The sequence below is a fragment of the Lytechinus variegatus genome, chromosome 5 (assembly GCF_018143015.1).
Source record: "Lytechinus variegatus isolate NC3 chromosome 5, Lvar_3.0, whole genome shotgun sequence".
In the NCBI taxonomy this organism is placed as follows: Eukaryota; Metazoa; Echinodermata; class Echinoidea; order Temnopleuroida; family Toxopneustidae; genus Lytechinus; species Lytechinus variegatus.
This window is the reverse complement of record NC_054744.1, coordinates 40803522-40822381: the sequence shown is the minus strand read 5'-3', so window position 1 is coordinate 40822381 and position 18860 is coordinate 40803522. Positions and strand designations below refer to the sequence as shown.

The 18860-nt window shown below is 35.7% G+C and overlaps 1 protein-coding gene across 1 annotated transcript; it reads left to right on the top strand.

The window, feature by feature from the left end:
- Nucleotides 1-16660: 16660 nt before the first annotated feature.
- Nucleotides 16661-18520, top strand: LOC121416158. The gene has a single exon (XM_041609634.1). It carries the CDS (start codon nucleotides 17090-17092, stop codon nucleotides 18320-18322), a length of 1233 nt encoding a protein of 410 aa, XP_041465568.1. The 5' UTR covers nucleotides 16661-17089; the 3' UTR covers nucleotides 18323-18520.
- Nucleotides 18521-18860: the final 340 nt, after the last annotated feature.

Below are 18860 nucleotides of genomic sequence, written 5' to 3'. Positions count from 1 at the left end.
TGGGGCTAATTTTCACGATCGATCATACACAATAATGAATGCAATCAATCGTATAAATCAACCCTGTGATCCATCGTTGAGCTTGATGTGATGGGGCCCTTCTGTACCCTGATACATCTCTCTATATACGTCATAGTAAATCGATTTAATCTCAACCTCGTTTTCATTAAATGTTAATTAAGATTCACTGCGCGTATTTTCCACAGGGTTTAATTAACTTCACATTGTTTTACTTCACTAGACAACGCGCCGAGTTAGTTTGATTTTGACTATTTTGACTCCAAGCTCTACATGCTCTGCTCCATACTCTCCCTATTTATATCCTTCTCTTTTCTCACTCTATGCTATGTGTTTGACTACATGTATTTCTAATTATACTTATATGTGAGCGTGTGTCCGTTCTTCACTTTCTCCGCCCAGTCCCCCTCCCCCCGTCTCTCTCTCTCTCTAACTTATGTTCTATATGTGTGTGTGTTGGTAGGGTGAGTGTGAGGGTGGTGTATGATTCTAAATTGTCCCTCTCTTCATTTAATGTGTATGTGTCTGGCTCTCTATACTTTGTTTACATATCTTATTGCCTATCTTTTTTAGTTCTTCCACTCATGTTACCAGTATCATCCCTCTTATAATGTTCTGCATTACTTTAGCATGATATCAGAAAAAATAGAATGTGTGCGTGTGGGTTCGTATCTATTGCGTGGTGTGGGATGTATGATAGTACTTGTATGTAGGAGCACTTATGTGTATTATGAAGATACCGTAGCTCAGTGGTCTAAGACACCTGAAGTGGGTTCGGGGTTCAATCTCCTGCGTTGTTCTTAATCACCGGCTTAGGCCTTTAGTAGAGGTAGGTTTCTTGTGTAATAAAAATGAAAAATACATTCACTTAAGTAGTAATAAGTTTAATAGAAAATAGAAGTGCAGAGAATTACAACTAGAAGTATAAAAGTTGAATTGAAAGTAGAAGATGATGTAGAGTTAGATAAAGACCTATAAGTAAAAGTAGAAATAGACGTAGAAGCAGAAGTCGAAGTAGTAGATGAAGTAGAAATAGGAGTAGACGTAAAAGTAGGCGTAGAAGAAGAATTAGAAGTAAAAGTTGGCTTAAAAGTAGACGTAGAAATATAAATCGAAGTAGAAGTAGACGAGAAGTTAAAGTAGACGAGAAGAAGACGTAGACGTAGAAGTAGAAATAGACATAGAAGTAGAAGTAAATGTAAAAGTAGACGAGAAGTAGATGTAGGGGTAGACGCGTAGAAATAGAAGTAGAAGTAGACGTATCACAGCAAAAACTGTGGCGTTAACCGGTTTAAATAGAGGACTAAACCAATTAGTTTACTCCGACATTGACACTATGGTATTATGTTTAATCCCTAGGGAGTGATTTTACCACCTCAGGTTGTTATCCTCTACAGTGTGAGTCAGAAAAAATGTTACAATTTTTAAATTAAGTATTTTTTCAAGAAAATATGGGATTCATAGAAAAATTCTAGCATGTAAGGATATAGTACATATTCTTTGTCACTTGGTAAAATTTGTTTCAGTGTTGTTGTTAAGGAATATCTACTCTATCCATACATGCTAAAAATTCTCCCTGAATCCCACATTTTCTTAAAAAATACTTATAAAGTGTAACATTTTTTCTGACTCGCACTGTATAGACACCAACTGGTGTCAGTTTTAACTCCACAATTTAGATTTAGAAATAGAAGCAGAAGTAGATGTACAAGTCGAAGTAGAAGAAGACATAGAAGTAGACGTAGATATTGAAGTATAGACGTAGAAGAAGAAGAAGAAGAAGTCGACGGAGAAGTAGACGCAGAAGTAAAAGTATACGAAGACGAATACGAAGAGGTTCATGATGTATTTATTCGATGTCAATAATTAGCAACAGTAAACATTTATTTTTTTTGTCTGATAAGGAAAAAAAATCCTTCTGTTTTTTTTTAAAGTCATTCATCTTTACTTGTTTACAAACTCCCCCGATGACATATAAGAATACATGATCCACCATTAACATTTAACTTTGAAGCTATAGCTGACTGACTGTGGAGTTGGTTTCTCATAGTCAGTCAGGAAGTTGAATAATATTGTGGACTAATATGATATTCTTGGATATCATTGAGGAGTTGGTAAACAAGTAAAGGTGAACATGATGAAAGAATTAAAGGGTAACATGACCTCTCTACAGTACAAGAAGAAGTAAAATTAGAAGTAGACGCAGACATGGCAGAGATAGAGGTAGAAGCAAATGCATAAGTAGAAGTAGAAGAAGAAGAACAACAACAAAGAAGAAGAAGAAGAATGAGGAAGAGGAGGCGGATAAAAAGAAGAAGAAGAAAATATAGTAGAAGACTGAGAAGATTTAAATCCCTGAAGGGAAGCAAAATGATTTATATTTTGATTTCGCTCCAAAGAACATGACTTTTTATTATTATTATTATTATTTGTTTGGCGTCACCTGTGCCTGGGAGGCGAAAAGCAAACTGAATCACCCGCAGGTCTCTCCTCCCGATATAACTGATTCTCGTGCATAAGTTCGTATACCTTTCTCGAAACACACTCAAGTGGTATTTTCTAAACTTCTAGAATCATGAATCATATGTCAATTTTGATAACTTGAATCTTGCAATATACCGTGTGTCTCAAAAAAAAAACGTAACACTTTTGAAATGGTTGCCAAATTGAGCATATATTATTTCATGAAAAAATGTCAATATGTATGGAAAGCTAAAGGACCAACCTTTCATATGAAATGAAAAAAATGAAAAAAAAATCATGCTTCGATGAACAGGGTTCACTTAAGTTAGAGGTATGAAAATGGGCCTGCGCAGGATTTTTCCTTCAAATTTTGGACAGGTATAGCATACAAAATAAATTTGATATGAGATATTCATGATCGATGGATTAAGAGTTAAAAGGATGTTTTGAATACCAGTCCTTTCTCTCTGTCATTTATCAATCCCCAAACACCACCCATGCCACACACACACACACACCCTCACCAACTTCCACTCCCATCTTAATGTATCATTGATCTGGTAGATGTGAACAGGATGAAGGAAGAATTGGAAAATGTTTAATTGAAATATTAAAAAATCATAATCGACATGCAACCCACTCTCCTCCCCCACAACCTTTTCCCATCCCATCACCTACCCCTTGCCTTTTCTTTATCTGTTTTCTTCCGTAAATTTGGTGGATCATCAATCACATTTTATCACATCTTAAAAAAAAAATAACTTGTTTTTGTCATGTCTGCCCTAATGTGTGTGTGTGTGTGTGGGTGTGTGTGTGCGCGCGTGTGTGTTTTTTTTTTTTTTTTTTTTTTTTTTTTTTAAGATATATATGACTCATGATTTTGTTAAGTTAGTGGAAAAAAGTGAAAATATAAAGTGTAAAGTAGTATATATGATTTGAAATGTTAAATTGAAATGTTATGTTCATGAAATCAGAATAAAAACATTATTCAAAACAAAAAAAAGTACGTGCGTGTGTGTGTGTGGTTTGTGTGCGTGTGATAATTGGTTTGAGCAATTGCTTGATGGAATTAATGTTTCAGTGATTTATCGATTGATTTCATTGATCAAAATGAGTGACTGGTTAATAATTTGATTATTAATGGGAAAAAAATGATCCTACAAACTTTCAGAAGAAAAGTGATAAAAAGGAAGGAGTAGGTGAGAGGATAGGAAGAAGGTTGTATGTGTGTGTGTGTGTGTGGGAGGGGGAGGACAGTGGGTTGCGTAATGTTAATTATGATTTGGAATATTTCAATTTAGCCAATTCCCATTCATCCTTAATCCCGTTCACATCTACCAGATCAATGATACAATAAGATGGGAGTGGAAGTGTGTGTGCGTGTGTGTGTGGGGTGGGCGGTGGTGTTTCAGGATTGATAAATAACAGAGAAAAAGGAATGGTATTCAAGGTATTCAAAATATCCTGTTGATCCATCGATCATGAATATCTCATATCGACCTTCTTTTGTAAGCTACAAGTAACTTACCTGTCAAAAATTATGAAGGAAAAATCCTGCGCAGGCACATTTTCATACCTCTAACTTAAGTGAACACTGTTCATCGGAGCATGATTTTTTTTTTCCAATTTTTCATTTCATATGAAAGGTTGGTCCTTCAGCTTTCTATACATATCAACATTTCTTCATAAAATTACATATGCTCAATTTGGCAACCATTTCAAAAGTGTTACGTTTTTTTTTAGACACACGGTATAGTATTACAATAATTATGTCAAGAGACATTTCCAGTCACATACTATGATATTTCATTTTAGGCTGTATAATGTAAGTTACTATAACCGTATATTGTTGAACAAAATGGGTGTGTGATAATCGGATATATAAAGCGGTTTGCTCTGTGAACTGGTCAAGGAACGTTCAATTCCAAATATGATATCGCTTGAAGTTTAACATTATTTAAAGTTTTAAATTTACGTTTAAACTCGAAAATATGTCGAAGAACAACCGGAAAATCATGTGGTTAACAAGGGTGTATATACATATATATATATATATATATATATATATATATATATATATATATATATATATATATATATATATATATATATATATGTGTGTGTGTGTGTGTGTGTGTGTAATATGTATATTATCATATAAATATTATGTTTATTTTTATTTTTTTTAATACTGCGTGGTTTACTATAGTACTTAGTATGGTCATTTATCTTGACAAACTCTGATTCATGGTGCATGAATTAGGCTCATTAATTTCCTGATGGATATCCTGTGAGTTAGCTAGCATGTATTATATAATTTCATACGGGTATGACATGTAGGAGAGATACGAAGGAGCAGCAAGATAGAAGGAATATCAAAGAGGCAAGCAGGAAGGTGCTCGACTAACCATACATGGCAGTATTCATTTACACCTAACAAATTACTGATTAGATTCTCAAGTGAGAGAGACTCCCCCTAACTCGGTTAAATATGATACCTACTTAGGCAGGTTAGCCCCGTATTAAGGTCCCTTATACAAAGATTATTAAGGTGAGTGTCCCAATGAATAGGACACACAGCTTCGGGCCATTATCCAATCTCCAGCAGTCATTAATATTTTCTAAATAGATTTCTACCATTATTGACACGCCTGTTCCCCTATTAGCACTTTGATTCACAGCAGCCGGGCCGTGGACAACGTACGAATAAAAACCACTTTTGATTATTATAATCCCCAAAATATCTTAATCTTTCTTGAATCAAAGATTTAAAAATACATCTAAGAAGGCGAATCATAAAAATATATTCAACAATTTATTCATAAATGCTGTCGCTATGTATAAGTATTAAACATTATGTTCATATTATATATTTGTTATACGGTCATAATGTAAAAGTAAATACTTAGTCATCTTAGTAATATGTTACGTTAACTGTGACTGAAATATGTTTTCTTGATTTCGTCTATCCAAAGTTCCCAGTAGGTGAGATTTCTATACTTCAAAGTATATGAATTACCCACTTTTGTTTGGTTCAAGTTTAAAGAAAATCAGTAAAAAGCAGAGAATTCATGTTCTTGATTTTCTTTTTTTCCTGCCATCGTTCGCTCTGTGTGAATGAAATAGATACCACTATTATAACAAACACTAAATTTTATGGCAGTGTGTCATACAGAGTTTCCTCAATCTTTTTTTTTCTTTTGTTGTCCTCCTTTGGTTTGCTTTCCATCTTCGTTTGTGGGAGTAAGTTTGATATAATAATGAAATCTTTAGGGATGTGATGAGCTTGGATTTACGTGTATTTTGGTAAAAAAAATGGGAAATGGCCAAAATGGTGGTCTATCAATTCAAATAAAAGCGTAGGTGTATATTCTCATTTAAGGATTATAGTTTTAGATTTTGGCGGAAATTTTATTTTTTTTATTCGACCTTTGAGAACTAACTTCCAACGATTTGATTTTTTTTTTTCGATGGTCTTTTTGCGATGCATTGATTTAAGAAGGGAACAAACAGTTTAAAATGTATTTCTTCTTTTTCTCTTAATGTTTTAAACTAAGCTTCATTCTATTCCGTTCTTCCTTAAAAATCACAATCCTTTCTGTTGATCTTTCCCCCTCTTCTTCTTTCTTGCCTGTCATCCAAAGTCGAGATCAATTGAAAATGCATCCGAGGGCAAAGCTAAATGGATAAATAATGGCCGCGCATGAGTGTCGGCGGCTTTTTCATAATGCTACAAAGGAGCTTGATTTTCGCTTCAATTTCAAATGCCATAGGTTGAAGTCAGCTTCCACCCCGTGGCATTAGTCAAAGTCCAAATTTTGTTATTTTCCCTTCGATTCATTGGCAGTTTGTCAGACCTAATACCTAAGAAGAGCTAACTTTAGTACCATCTCTCCCTTGTTCACTCTCCAACCAAGTCATACTCCCTTCTCTCCCATTTTCAAGTATTTGTAAGACTCTAACCTGCCATTTTTCCATTCGTTTTGTGCGTCATAACGAATGTCTTTTCACGGTTAGTGGCGATAGATTGAAGAGCTGGGTTCATATCCACGGCAATATCATATATTTTTCTAAGACCTTCGATAATGTCTGGACATTCTCTTCCAGGTGTAATGGTACGTTCTGACATTATTTGTTTTGACATCAGACAGCAGAGAAATAAATGTTATTTTTATCCATGAAGATGCACGACAGTATATTTCAGTATTGATTTTGCTTTGTGGCTGTGAAGATAGTGCAAACGTTAACTCCTAAAACATTACCTTAGTTTTATTTCATTCTGGCAAAATATAAGTACAACAAAAATATATATATATAAAAAACGTATGAATGAATTCATAAACAAATATAGATATATAACAAAAATAATAATATTGTTGTCACGGTGAAACAACAAAGTATATAAAAAAAACTTGGCTATATCTACAGATTTTTAACAATTTGATAATACAGACAAATCTAAATTACATTTTGAAGAAAGAAAACCTATACAAAAAACGTAAGAAATGTTATACATTTACTGTGTCTCGTGTATATTTTTTTCATAGATCGTTATTTTCTCATAAACTACAATCTATTTTTATGATATAATTTAAGCCTTTCAGTTGATGAATTTTTTTTTTTTTTAAAGGATGTTTTATTATATTCTCTCAAATCAACATACATACTTTGTACAAACTATTTGAAACATAATTATAAATTATACAATAAATCCATTACAATATAATTATACAACTTATACATCAAACTTCAAAAATACTAGAAATTAATATACTAATGCGTTTCAGCAATTACAAAATGAAATATTAACAAAATATGACATGATCAGAGAGAAAAAAAGGATAAAAGAAAAAAAGGATTGATTTTTTTTCTTTTTTTCTCAGCCCTTGTCATTCCCCCCCCAACCCTCCCTTGAACACCCCATCCCCTATCCGGTGGAGAACTGGCTCTGGGCTCCAGTATATGGTCTAATATAATTTAAGTTTTCCCATTTACAGAAATGGATTGTAAGAGTCCCCCTCTTTGTTGCTAATTTCTTTTCTTCTCTTTGATCCCCCCTAATACTATTTTTTATTTCAATCAATGAAGGAGGTTTTTTTAATTCTCGGTTTTTGTAAATAAGATATTTAACTAAAATCAAGACATGATTAATTAATTGATATTTACCTTTACTTTTCTCCTGCTTCCCGAAAAGAATTTCCTGCCAACTAAATTTATCTATTTCAAAATTTAAACTTCTTGCACATAGATCCCAAAGTGATTTTGAAAATTCACAAGTATAAAATAGATGTTCATATGTTTCTTCTTCCCTTTCACAAAATGAGCATAAATTGGTCGAAATAAGACCAAAACGGAAAAGGTGGTGGTTAGTGTATAAAATATTATGCAAGAGTTTATACTGGAACTCCCTTAATCGACTATTCAGTGTGCAATATCTTAGTCTTAAAAATATACTTTCTATTTCCTTATTGGTAAGATCATAATTCGTTCTAATTCTGTCAAAAATGGAAGGTTTAATTTCATTTTTATATAACAGCTGTTCGTATATTTCTTTTGATTTTAAAAACATCAAATTAGTCATTTTCTTACCCAAATTGAAATCGATTCCAGAGTTATGCTTTGCATTCATTTCACTATTGTTCTTCCAACTAACAGGTAAACAGGCATAAATATGCTTAATCTTTTCAACATCATTTGCATCTAAATTCAAATTAAGAAAATGTGTATCACATTTTAGTTTACCGTTATTGTCCAAAATATGATGCAGTCTATAAACCCCTTTATCGTATAGAATCTTATCAAATATACAACTCCCTTTATATCGAACAAGCTTATTATTAAAAATCACCACTTTCCCAAACTCTGTACTTCTAGTATGTCTTATATTTACCCACTCTTCTAATAAGTCCATGTAAAATTTGGAAGCTGTTACTTTCAATAAACCTGGTATATAGTCACATGAAAATAACAAATCTCCACCCAAATGTTTAGTGGCAAAATTAAAGTACCGTTTCCATTTCATATCTTCATCTTTATTTAAAAGTCTTTTAATCCACATTATTCGCTGTGCCTTTACCTGTACAGGGAAGTTTAACATCTTTAATCCTCCTTGCTTATAGTCTAAAAACATTGTATTCCTATTAATTTTGTCTTTCTTACCTTTCCATAAAAAATCAAAAGTTAATTTATCCAATGACTCATAAACCCACTTAGGAACAGGAGTAAGAGACGCTCGGAAGAGGACTTTAGAATAGATATGCACCTTCAATAGTTGAATTTTCCCCATGAGCGTTATATCTCTTAGCTTCCAAAAGTTCAAGAGCGTTTTAATTTTGCTTAAGATTTCTTTGTAATTAAGATCTTCTTTCTTATGTTCATCTAAGGTGAAAAATACTCCTAAAACTTTAAGAAAATCCACGGTCTCGCCGAAGGAGAAGTCATAATGCAAATGTTGGCATGAACCTAATTTTAATACTTTAGTTTTGTCATTATTGATTTTTAATCCAGAAAGTTTTTCAAAATCTGCAAATAGAACTTTTAGCCTATCCACTGATTGTACATTACGAGCAAAAATTGTCATGTCATCTGCATAAAGAGCTAATTTAATTTCCTCATCTCCAAATTTAATTCCTTCAATCAGATTATCTTTTCGTAATTTATGAGCCATTACTTCAATACACAAAATAAAGAGGTAAGGATTGCTACTGGGTATCGAAAGGGGAAGGTCGCATATTTGTATATACAAATGTTTGAATCATCCAGCCAATATTCACATAGAAATCTAAAATAGCCCACCTATATATTTGCGCCGCTGGTGGATTTCGAAAAGACATGTCTTTCTCTTTTCCCCTCAAAATTCACCAGGAAATAATTCATGTTGTTGTGTACGATGTGAAATTTTGACAATCCATAGCGATAGGGGATAGGAATCTCCCATGCAATAATTCAACTCTTCTCTCGATGAATCTCATGTGTTTGTAACATACTGCTACAAACGTTGACATGAATGATGTATGAGGCAGAGGAACGAAGCTTATACCAAGTTTTACGAAAGAATTATTGCTGGGTATTTGTGCAAAAATGAATTGTAAATAATAACTGATTGCTAGCCGGACTGACGATTACTCAAGACAGTCAGAAAGGTAATTCATTTTGCTTGAAAATTTGATTGCTATTGACTGTAGTTTATCCCTGGAACTCTACGGCCGAGTGAAGATAAAATTGATAAATCGGCGACCAGACAGCACAACATGTAGTCGAGCTCAAGTATAAACAAATACACTCAAATACACTTATACTTGAATTATATTGTATAATTCGTAAGATCCCTCTTGTGAATTTAATAGAAAAAGTTAATTCAAACAAAGTAATTGATATGGTACTTGATTACATTTATTTCATTTCTTTTCAAAAAGGAGCATACATTGCATGTATGACCTAAAGATAATGTATACAATATATGAAGAGCTCACTTGCAAAAGGGGTTAGGTCCATTTTTCATCAAATTTGATTTTTTTTTGTCTCAATGTATAGAGTTTTGTAGCTCTATGAGATGATACCAAAGAAAAGTTGAAATTCCCATTAAAAAGTGATATAAAATGGCAAAGAAAAATCCCTTTTTTTCAAAAGGGGTTAGGTCCATTTCAGTTTAGTTGCAAAAGGGGTTAGGTCCACACATAATTTTTTGGAAAAGAATATTTACAAAAATATGAAGACAGGTGGATTTCTTTTATACCCAATTTTATGTTCTCATGGTAGGGTATCACAAAAATTTAGTTTTGCATAAGAATATTGCAATATGGGAGAATAAAAAAGTGATTTCTTGGAGTGGACCTAACCCCTTCGCAAACAAAATATTCTGAAGAGCTCATTTGTCAAAAGGGGTCAGGTCCATTGTTCATACATTTTATTGTTTTCTGTCTCAAAACCTCTAAATTTTTAGTCGTTCTGATGAAAACAACGAAAATTAAAATTCAAATGAAAACGTGATTAAAAGTGGCAAAGAAAAATCAACTTTTTGATCAAAATAGATTGGATTCATTTCTGTTTAGTTGCAAAAGGGGTTAGGTCCACAATGATAATTTTTAAAAGAATATGTAGAAAAAATTGAAGACAGGTAGATTTCTTTTATACCCAATTTTATGTTCACATGATAGGGTAGTACATCATTACAAATTAGTTTCTCATAAGAGTATTGCAGTAAGTGAGAATAAAAAACACGGTTTTTCTCGGAATGGTAAAAAGTGGACCTAACCCCTTTTGCAACTAAACTCTTCATATGTATAATAATTGTTATGCGCCCAACATTGATACATCACTATCTACAAAAGTTAAAGTTTGAAAGCAAAATGTTTTATAGGTTATTTTTTTATTATAGCCGTTTTCATAACTATTATTCTCACAATTTATACGTGATTTGTATACAGCTTATTAAGCTATTGATATCTAACGAATATTAAAGTGTTGATCCGTTAATGTAGAATAAATCAGAATAAAACATTGTACGACTGTGTGAGGGGGTCAATATTATAAGAGAGAGGAGGTGGAGGGGGGGGGGGGGGGGGGGGGGGAGAGGCGGGAGAGGAGGTGAGGTGTGTGTGTGCATGTTATTTACGTTATTTCTCATGTCGTATCATCAGTCGCTGCGGAGTCGGTTTTGATAACTAGCTTCTAGTGAGTGGAATGTTGTTCGTGCTTTAGCTTTTTTTTTTATTAAGCACTTTAACCATTGTATAAACTCAGGCAAATCCCTAATCTCCCCGTCGGTTTTTATGTACTGAAGAGACCACCCTGTCTAAAGAAAACAGTGATAAATAAATAGATAGATGAATAAATAAATAGATAAATGAATAAATAAATAAATGAATAAATAAATAAATGAAAAAAATAAATGAATAAATAAATGAATGAATAAATAAATGAATAAATACATGAATAAATGAATAAATAAATAAATAAATGAATAAATAAATGAATAAATAAATGAATAAATAAATGAATAAATAAATGAATAAATAAATAAATAAATAAAAAGCTCAGCTATAAGTCACACAGGTTACGAATAAAGTTTTGAACAAACAAGTTTTAAACAATATAAAATATTGAAAACAATAAACTTTGTAAGCTACTATTGTTGTAATATAATTATGAATATATATTTGGATTTTTATTATTTTTGAAATATCTAGTATTTCAGTTTATAAAACTTTTTCCCTTAAACACTTCATTTCCTAATTCATATAGTTTTATTTCAACCAAACCATTTCTTATAAGTACATACAACTGATAGTATATTATGCGATAATTAAGCATGTGCAATGATTGTTTATGTATTTTTAATGTGTGACCAAGCCACATTTTCACGTCACTATGACAAATAAAGAAATTGAATTTAAGTGAATGTCAAGTCTTATGTGTAAAATATCAATAGTGTAAAAGACAACAACGACCACGATGATGCTGTCGATCTTGGTGATGATGATGATGATTACAAAAGTTTGCGATATACACAAGAACATTGAAAATGTTCAATGGCGCAAATCCCTTCATTAAAATTAAACGTTTAAAGGCCTGATTGATATGAGTCTGAAGATTTGATAACGTAGAATCTAGATAAGATTTAATTTCAATATCATAAGACAACCACATGTAATAAATCAATTCTTTAACAAACAGTTTTCGATGAGTTGGGTTGATTCCATTGTGCAAATATTATGTTACAAATCCTATATTGCTATACGAATAATATTATTTCGTGTCGGTTAGTTTCTTTCTTGTAGTTAAATTCTATTTTCTTGAGACTTGAGCACTGATACACATGTATTTTGTTTAGCCATAAAAGGTTGTTATGATAATATTGATAACGTCATATTTTTAGCCAGGGTAGCTACTTCAGTTCTGAAAACTGTTCTATGATTCTTGTTAAGTTGGTACAGGGAATATCATCCTGTAACACCCTCCTTTTCGTCACGTGCTCCCCCTCTCTCATCCTTCCCTCACCTCTCTATTTTACTCTTTACCTATCTGTGTCAACTTGAGAAAAGGATTTTTTTACGCACTACTAACATTAAGAAAGACAGCACGCATGCGCACAATGATTGTTGATCTCTTTGACCAAACGAGATATCAGGCGGTGATATCTATGAGATAAGAGAGAGAGAAAAAAAAATGGTAGGGCCGAAAGTGAAGCTTCTCCATCAAGATGGTTGATTTCCAATTTGTTAGAGGATTTGCACTTGTTTAGAATCTCATCACTAGCCTCAGGGCTCAAAACGATTTTCTTTTACTCTCATCTCTCTTTGCTCTGTTTCAAAGCGCGTTGTAACTTTTTTCTTCAGTTTTTATTTTTCTCTCAATGTTCCTTTCCCCCTTCCCTGCCCCTTTCGTTCAATTTACTCTCAAGCAAACCCAGGCGACACGAAGCCGCCCTCGAGCTTGCCTTGCGGAAATGAAACGCGGGTCTCGCGGAAGCCAACCCCCATTTAAAGTACGTCTGATTTTCCAATGTTTTTCAAGGAACCTCTCTTGCACGCCACCATAGTTCCCCCATCTACTGATCCAAAACGTGCTTTGGATGCGTTATCTAGCCAGGGTTGCATAGCCCCGAAGCCCCGCTTCTCCTATATTCCCGCGTGCAGTAACAGGAAGCTATGTATCATCCTGTACGCTATTAAAACTCACGCGAGAGTACCTTCTCTTCGTTACACTGATCAGCCTTAGTCTTAATGTAACAGACCTCTATTTTCTGTGCCCCTTTCCATTGCCATTTTTCATAAGAACACCATGATATAAAAAAACTATCCTTCCTTTACTAATTTCTAAGTCAAAGATCCCTATTCCTTGGTAGCGTAAACAATACCATTGTAATAAAACCAGCTCATGCATAGAACAAAATACACTGCACCTTTCCAAACGATACTGTTCATATATACATACCTCAGGAGCGAGCAGCGTAAGAGAAGCATAGTATTTAAAACAAAATAGGTTTTTTTTCTTCTTCTTTTTCCATACATATAAGCACCATGCACTCCATCTCGAAGCCCGCCACGGTAATACACACAGAGAGCGTACCGCTTCGGCGCTGATGCATTAAATTTCGTGCTTTAATGCGACCTAGTGGGGACGAAATTGATTTCAGAATTAGCAGAACACGTTCAGGGGGAATAAAATCTCTTTTAGATGGGTTAGGCGGTAATGGTAAGATGGATGCGGGTTGGAATGAAAAGTGACGGGCGGTGCCTCGACGTCTGATCTAACGGGAGAAGCAAGGCGAGCCGAGACGATAGCCTTCTCATATCCGCCTCAACCACCGAGTCATTTACTCATACAAACTTACCATCAGAATAGAGTGACTGACCATCTTTGAAAAGGCCTGGATTCTCTTCTGGAAAGTGGAATAAAACGAAAGATGAAAAATGAATGGAAAGGAGTTGAAACAAGAAAAAAAAAGAATAAAATAGGTTTCTTGAAAAATGCTTCAAAGTGCAGGAAAATGAAGTAAAAAAGAACCATTGAAAATCAGTCTTAAACCATTATCTGGCTGTCATAAACATGATAAATATCATTGCAAGATTAAAAGGGGAAAATTAATTGCGTGTATTATAAATTTCAATGATCATCTATGCTTTGATTTTCTTTAAAAACCGTAACTTTACCGTAAAAGAAATTTCATCACTCTGATGTACAAATCACAATGGCATTAAATAACATGAATTTGAAATAAATCCACATCGGATGTAATAAGGCTTAAATTTAAGGTTTTAAGGCTTTGATCTCTACTTTTGAGCTCACCATTGTTCATATCCTATCTGTACTTTAGACAAATACTCATCCCATTATTGTAAATAAAATAATCATTTTTTCTCCTAAAGTGTTAAATCCACCTTCAAAAAATTGCAAAAAGGAAAAATAAATGTGACTTTGTTCTTGAGTATAAAGTCAATGATTGAGTCAATGATTTGTATTTCCCCTTTATCTCTTTTTATCCTTTTTCGTATGACTGATTTTGTTAATTAAATGGATATCATCAGAATAATTGCGGATTTTATACGCCCAATTTATTCACATTCCATGTATCACGTCCTGTTCCTGTCTTTTCTCTCTCCCCTCTCTCTCGCCCTCTCTATCTCCTTCATGTGTATGGTATTTTTTCTGTCTATTTCTCCTGTTTGTTGGTGTAGTTGTGTGAGTTTGTTAAGCTTCGGGGTCTGATGGGGGGGGGGGACTCATGGGGCGTGAGAGTGCTCAATATACATTAATTCTTTCAGTTTGCGTAGCTGTTACGTTACGTTACGTTATGTTTTTTTTTTTTTGCTTTAGCTGCACATATTACTTGTTAAAATGTTACTTTTGCATGATTTCGGATTATGTCTCTGTTCTCATACAATTTATCTGCCATGTTTATTAGAGTGTTATTTGATTTGTGTATTCACAGTTGCAATTATCATTTTCTTTTATATTTTCTTGATCAAGTATGTTTGAATTAAATTTGAATGAATAATAAGGATTACCTCCAAAAAACATTCCTTGTTCGTCTATATCTACATCTACTAACCATTTTACCTAACTATTAGTTAACCCGTTCACCATTTTGTCTAATGTCTAGCTCGGTGATAACCATTCATGCCATTTCACCTATTATCCGCTGGGACTAACGTCATGTAGTCTCGAGGCATATGGTACGTAACATGAGCTTCTTATGAACAAAATTTGCTTTCGACAAAGTGAAAAAGTAAATTAGACAATCTGGGGCCCACATGACCTGGGGCCCAGTGCAGAAAGAGTTGCGTTCAAACGCAAGTCAATAAGTCAATCGCAAGTCCCAAATGCGCGGTGTTGATTGGTTGAAAATCAAGTTGCGCATGATTTCGTGAGTTGCGATTGATTGCAACTCTTTCTGCAACGGGCCCCTGGGCATTAGACTAAATGAAAATTAGACCAAGCGGGTATAGTGTAGGCCTAGGCCAAACGGCACTTACACCTAATTAATAGTAAAAACTTAGTTTAGCCCGTTTTACATTCATTATATGATTTGATTGGCGTCACCTGTGCCTGATATCACTGATTTGGGGAGTGCAGGTGGACCACTACACCAGTGTTTCCCCCTACTCTATACGAATAATTCAGTGGGTTCTTAAAGTGATGGCCATGGCTGGAGATATTTATATCTCAACAAATAGAGTAAAATTCACAGAGAAAAATGCTGAAAATTTGATAAAAATCGGACAACAAATAACGAAGTTATCGAAATTTAAATATTGGCATTATTCCGGTGAAACAGATCTACGCATGTCATTATGAATATTCATTAGGTGGGCTGATTATGTCATATCCACACTTATTCTTTTGTATTTTATTATTTGAAATTAGGTATATTAAAAAAGTTTCTATACCAAGAACAAAAACAATTGGATTGACAACTGATCATGCTGATTAAGTGCACTAGTTATTTATTGCCGCAACTTATTTCATCATAATGGAGAAACATAATTTACACATACTATGAAAAAATTAAACATTTATTATTTCATGTAATAACGCAAGAAAAGGGACAGTGGAGAGGTGACATCATCATCCCACCTAATGAATATTCATGACGATGTGCATAACTGTTTTCACAAAATATTGATAAACTTTAAAATTCAATAACTTCGTTATTTGTTATCCGATTTCGATGAAATTTTCAGCATTTTGCTTTGTGAATTTTCCTATATATATTTAGATATACATATTTTCAGCCCAGAACATCCCTTTCACGTGCAAAGGTACTGACTGTCCTCTACACGGGGCTTCCATCTTACTTAATTTCCGAGGGGGTTGAGTATCTGAGAAGTAGATCTTTCTGTAGACCAAGTGAATATAAAATAGTATCCCCTTCTGTGAATATTCATGAATGAGTATTTTCAATAAATGATCAGTTAAGTGGTGATGCTCGAATAATGGATTTTAAAGACGGCTTGACGATTTAAAATGATTTATTAGCGGGCTAGCAAAATACACATTTTAGTTTGTTTTGATTTTGAAAGGGGGCGTGGTTGCCCGAGAAAGGGCTCGTGACCCGACCCGTAAAGGGCGGGGCAGCGCTTTTTGGCGCCCGCGCCAAAGAATTTGGGCACAATGCCAGACATTTGCCGCGGTTGAGCTATGCGCGGATAAAAGTGCGGGGAATGCTTCATTTTCGTTTTGGCTTTCAATGAAGAGAGATGACGGTGCATGTGTAAAGCGTGCTTACAAAATTTTTTGAAAATTTTCTTTCGGCACTGGCAACTAGAATTGGACACTAGGCCTAGGTGGCAGATATTTCGACATTTGTCTAGCTACCTATACCGGATATCTACACAAAGGATTCATACTTTTATTGGATTATACAGACGCTGATTTCAGTTTTTTACTGTCTTCAGACTTCAGCCTCAGGAATTGTTGCCGTAGAACTAAGACTAAGTTAGCTGTGCCGATTTGTGGACCTAAAAGATTCAGTTTGCAACTTCAGGATTGAATTTTTTCTTGGCGGTTCGCTTGATTGAACTTTGGAGGTGATTGCATCCAGGATTCATTGGACTTGGGCTGAGTGACGGAGCTTCGAGTCTAACTCTAGTTTCGCGAGTTGATCATGCCAAAGGTTAAGGCCAAGAAAATAACGACCGCAGGTGCGAGGAAGGGAGATGACACACCGAAGAGGAGGCCGGGTCGGCCGAGAGGTCCACGGGCGACGTCAACCCCCGCAAGTGTGGATCTGGGGCTGGGAGGCGGCAACAACGAGCCAGGAAGGAGCGGTGAGTTAAATCCCTCTCAGTCTCAAGTTGTCGATGTTGATGAAAAAAGTGGTAGGCCTAGGTCTAAAGTTAGTGATAAAATGGCAGAGCTAGATCTAGATCTAGTGGGGCGGGAAGGCCAGGCGCCCGTGGGCAGATCTATTGCTTGGCATGAGATAGTAGCACAGGAGTCGGATACCGGTAGCTCGGGGCAGGCTCAGCCAGCAGTTTCAGTGCCGGCGCGGTCGGCAGGGGTAGCCGAAGATCTAGGCCTAGATCTAGTGGAGGTCGGTGTTGAGAGATCTGAGCCCCAGGCGCCTAGGCTTTCTGCCGTGTTGGGGGCACCGGAACCATTTATTAGCGCATGCGACCCACTAGGTGTGGAAGTGGCTATCTCACTGAAGGAAAAAATTTGGGCAAGTGAATATATAGATTTGGGAGTGCTCCTTAAGCATAATAATGCACGTGATGAGTTTGGGGCCTTGAGTGTAGGTGACACCACTTTGAGTTTGTGTCAATCGGGATCTGGTCTTGGTTTGCAACTTCAACCTCAATCAAAGGCTAAGAAAATCATGTCGGTAGAGCAGTGGACTTCGGTGTTTCTAGTATTTGCCTCAATTTACGCTGAGAAGCACATTGAAAGGAGCAGGGAGCTCATGAAATATATGGATTTGATAAGGCATGCAGCCCGTGCGTTTGCAGGTTATGGCTGGCGTGACTATGACACTCAGTTTAGGAGCAAGCAGGCGCGTTTACCCGGGCGATCCTGGGCGAGCGTCGACGCCGAGTTGTGGTTGATGCTGGTGGCCTCTAATGGTCCGCGGCAGCGCCACAATTTACCCCATGCCCCTCGCCATCAGTTCTACAGAGGGGAGTACGGCGCGAGAAAATCTTTTCCCTTCGGAGGAAAGGGACCCGGAGCCAATGGCACACCCAGCCGAGGCGTGTGCTTTGCCTTTAATAGAGGCAAGTGCATGCGAGGCAAAGCTTGCATCTATGAGCACAAGTGTTCCCGCTGCCAGGCGACAGGTCATGGGGCTAAGCAGTGTAGCCAGGGGCGGGCCGGTTCCAGTCCCGCTGGCAGTAAATAGGTCTACGGCTAGTGCGGTGTCGTCTATTGCTCCGACCCCTATTAAGTTAGCACGTTTGGTGCCCATGTTAGCTACTTATCCTAATCAGGAGCATGCTCAGTGCTTGTATAATGGTTTTAAGTTTGGTTTTTCATTACATTTTGAAGGGGACAGGGTCCCATTGGTTGTTAAAAACCTGAAATCAGCATTCGAACACATGGATGCGTTGAAAAAGAAATTGAGGGATGAAATAGACTTAGGTAGGATAGTTGGGCCTTTTGTTGTTCCTCCCTTCGAGAATATGAGGTGTTCACCAGTGGGGTTGGTGCCCAAAAAGGCCCCAGGGGAGTTTCGTATGATTCAACATTTATCGGCACCCAGGGGAAATTCAGTTAATGATGGCATACCGGAGGGGCAGTGTACAGTAACATATTCGTCCTTTGATTCGGCGGTAGATATTGTGACGCAATTGGGGCGGGGTGCCCTTATGGGAAAGACTGACATTAAGTCAGCTTTCAGGCTCTTGCCTGTTCACCCAAAAGATTTTGAGTTGCTTGGG

Bases quoted from the DNA above. Each gene is read 5' to 3' on its own strand.
- LOC121416158 (XM_041609634.1), top strand. From the start codon at position 17,090: ATGCCAAAGGTTAAGGCCAAGAAAATAACGACCGCAGGTGCGAGGAAG.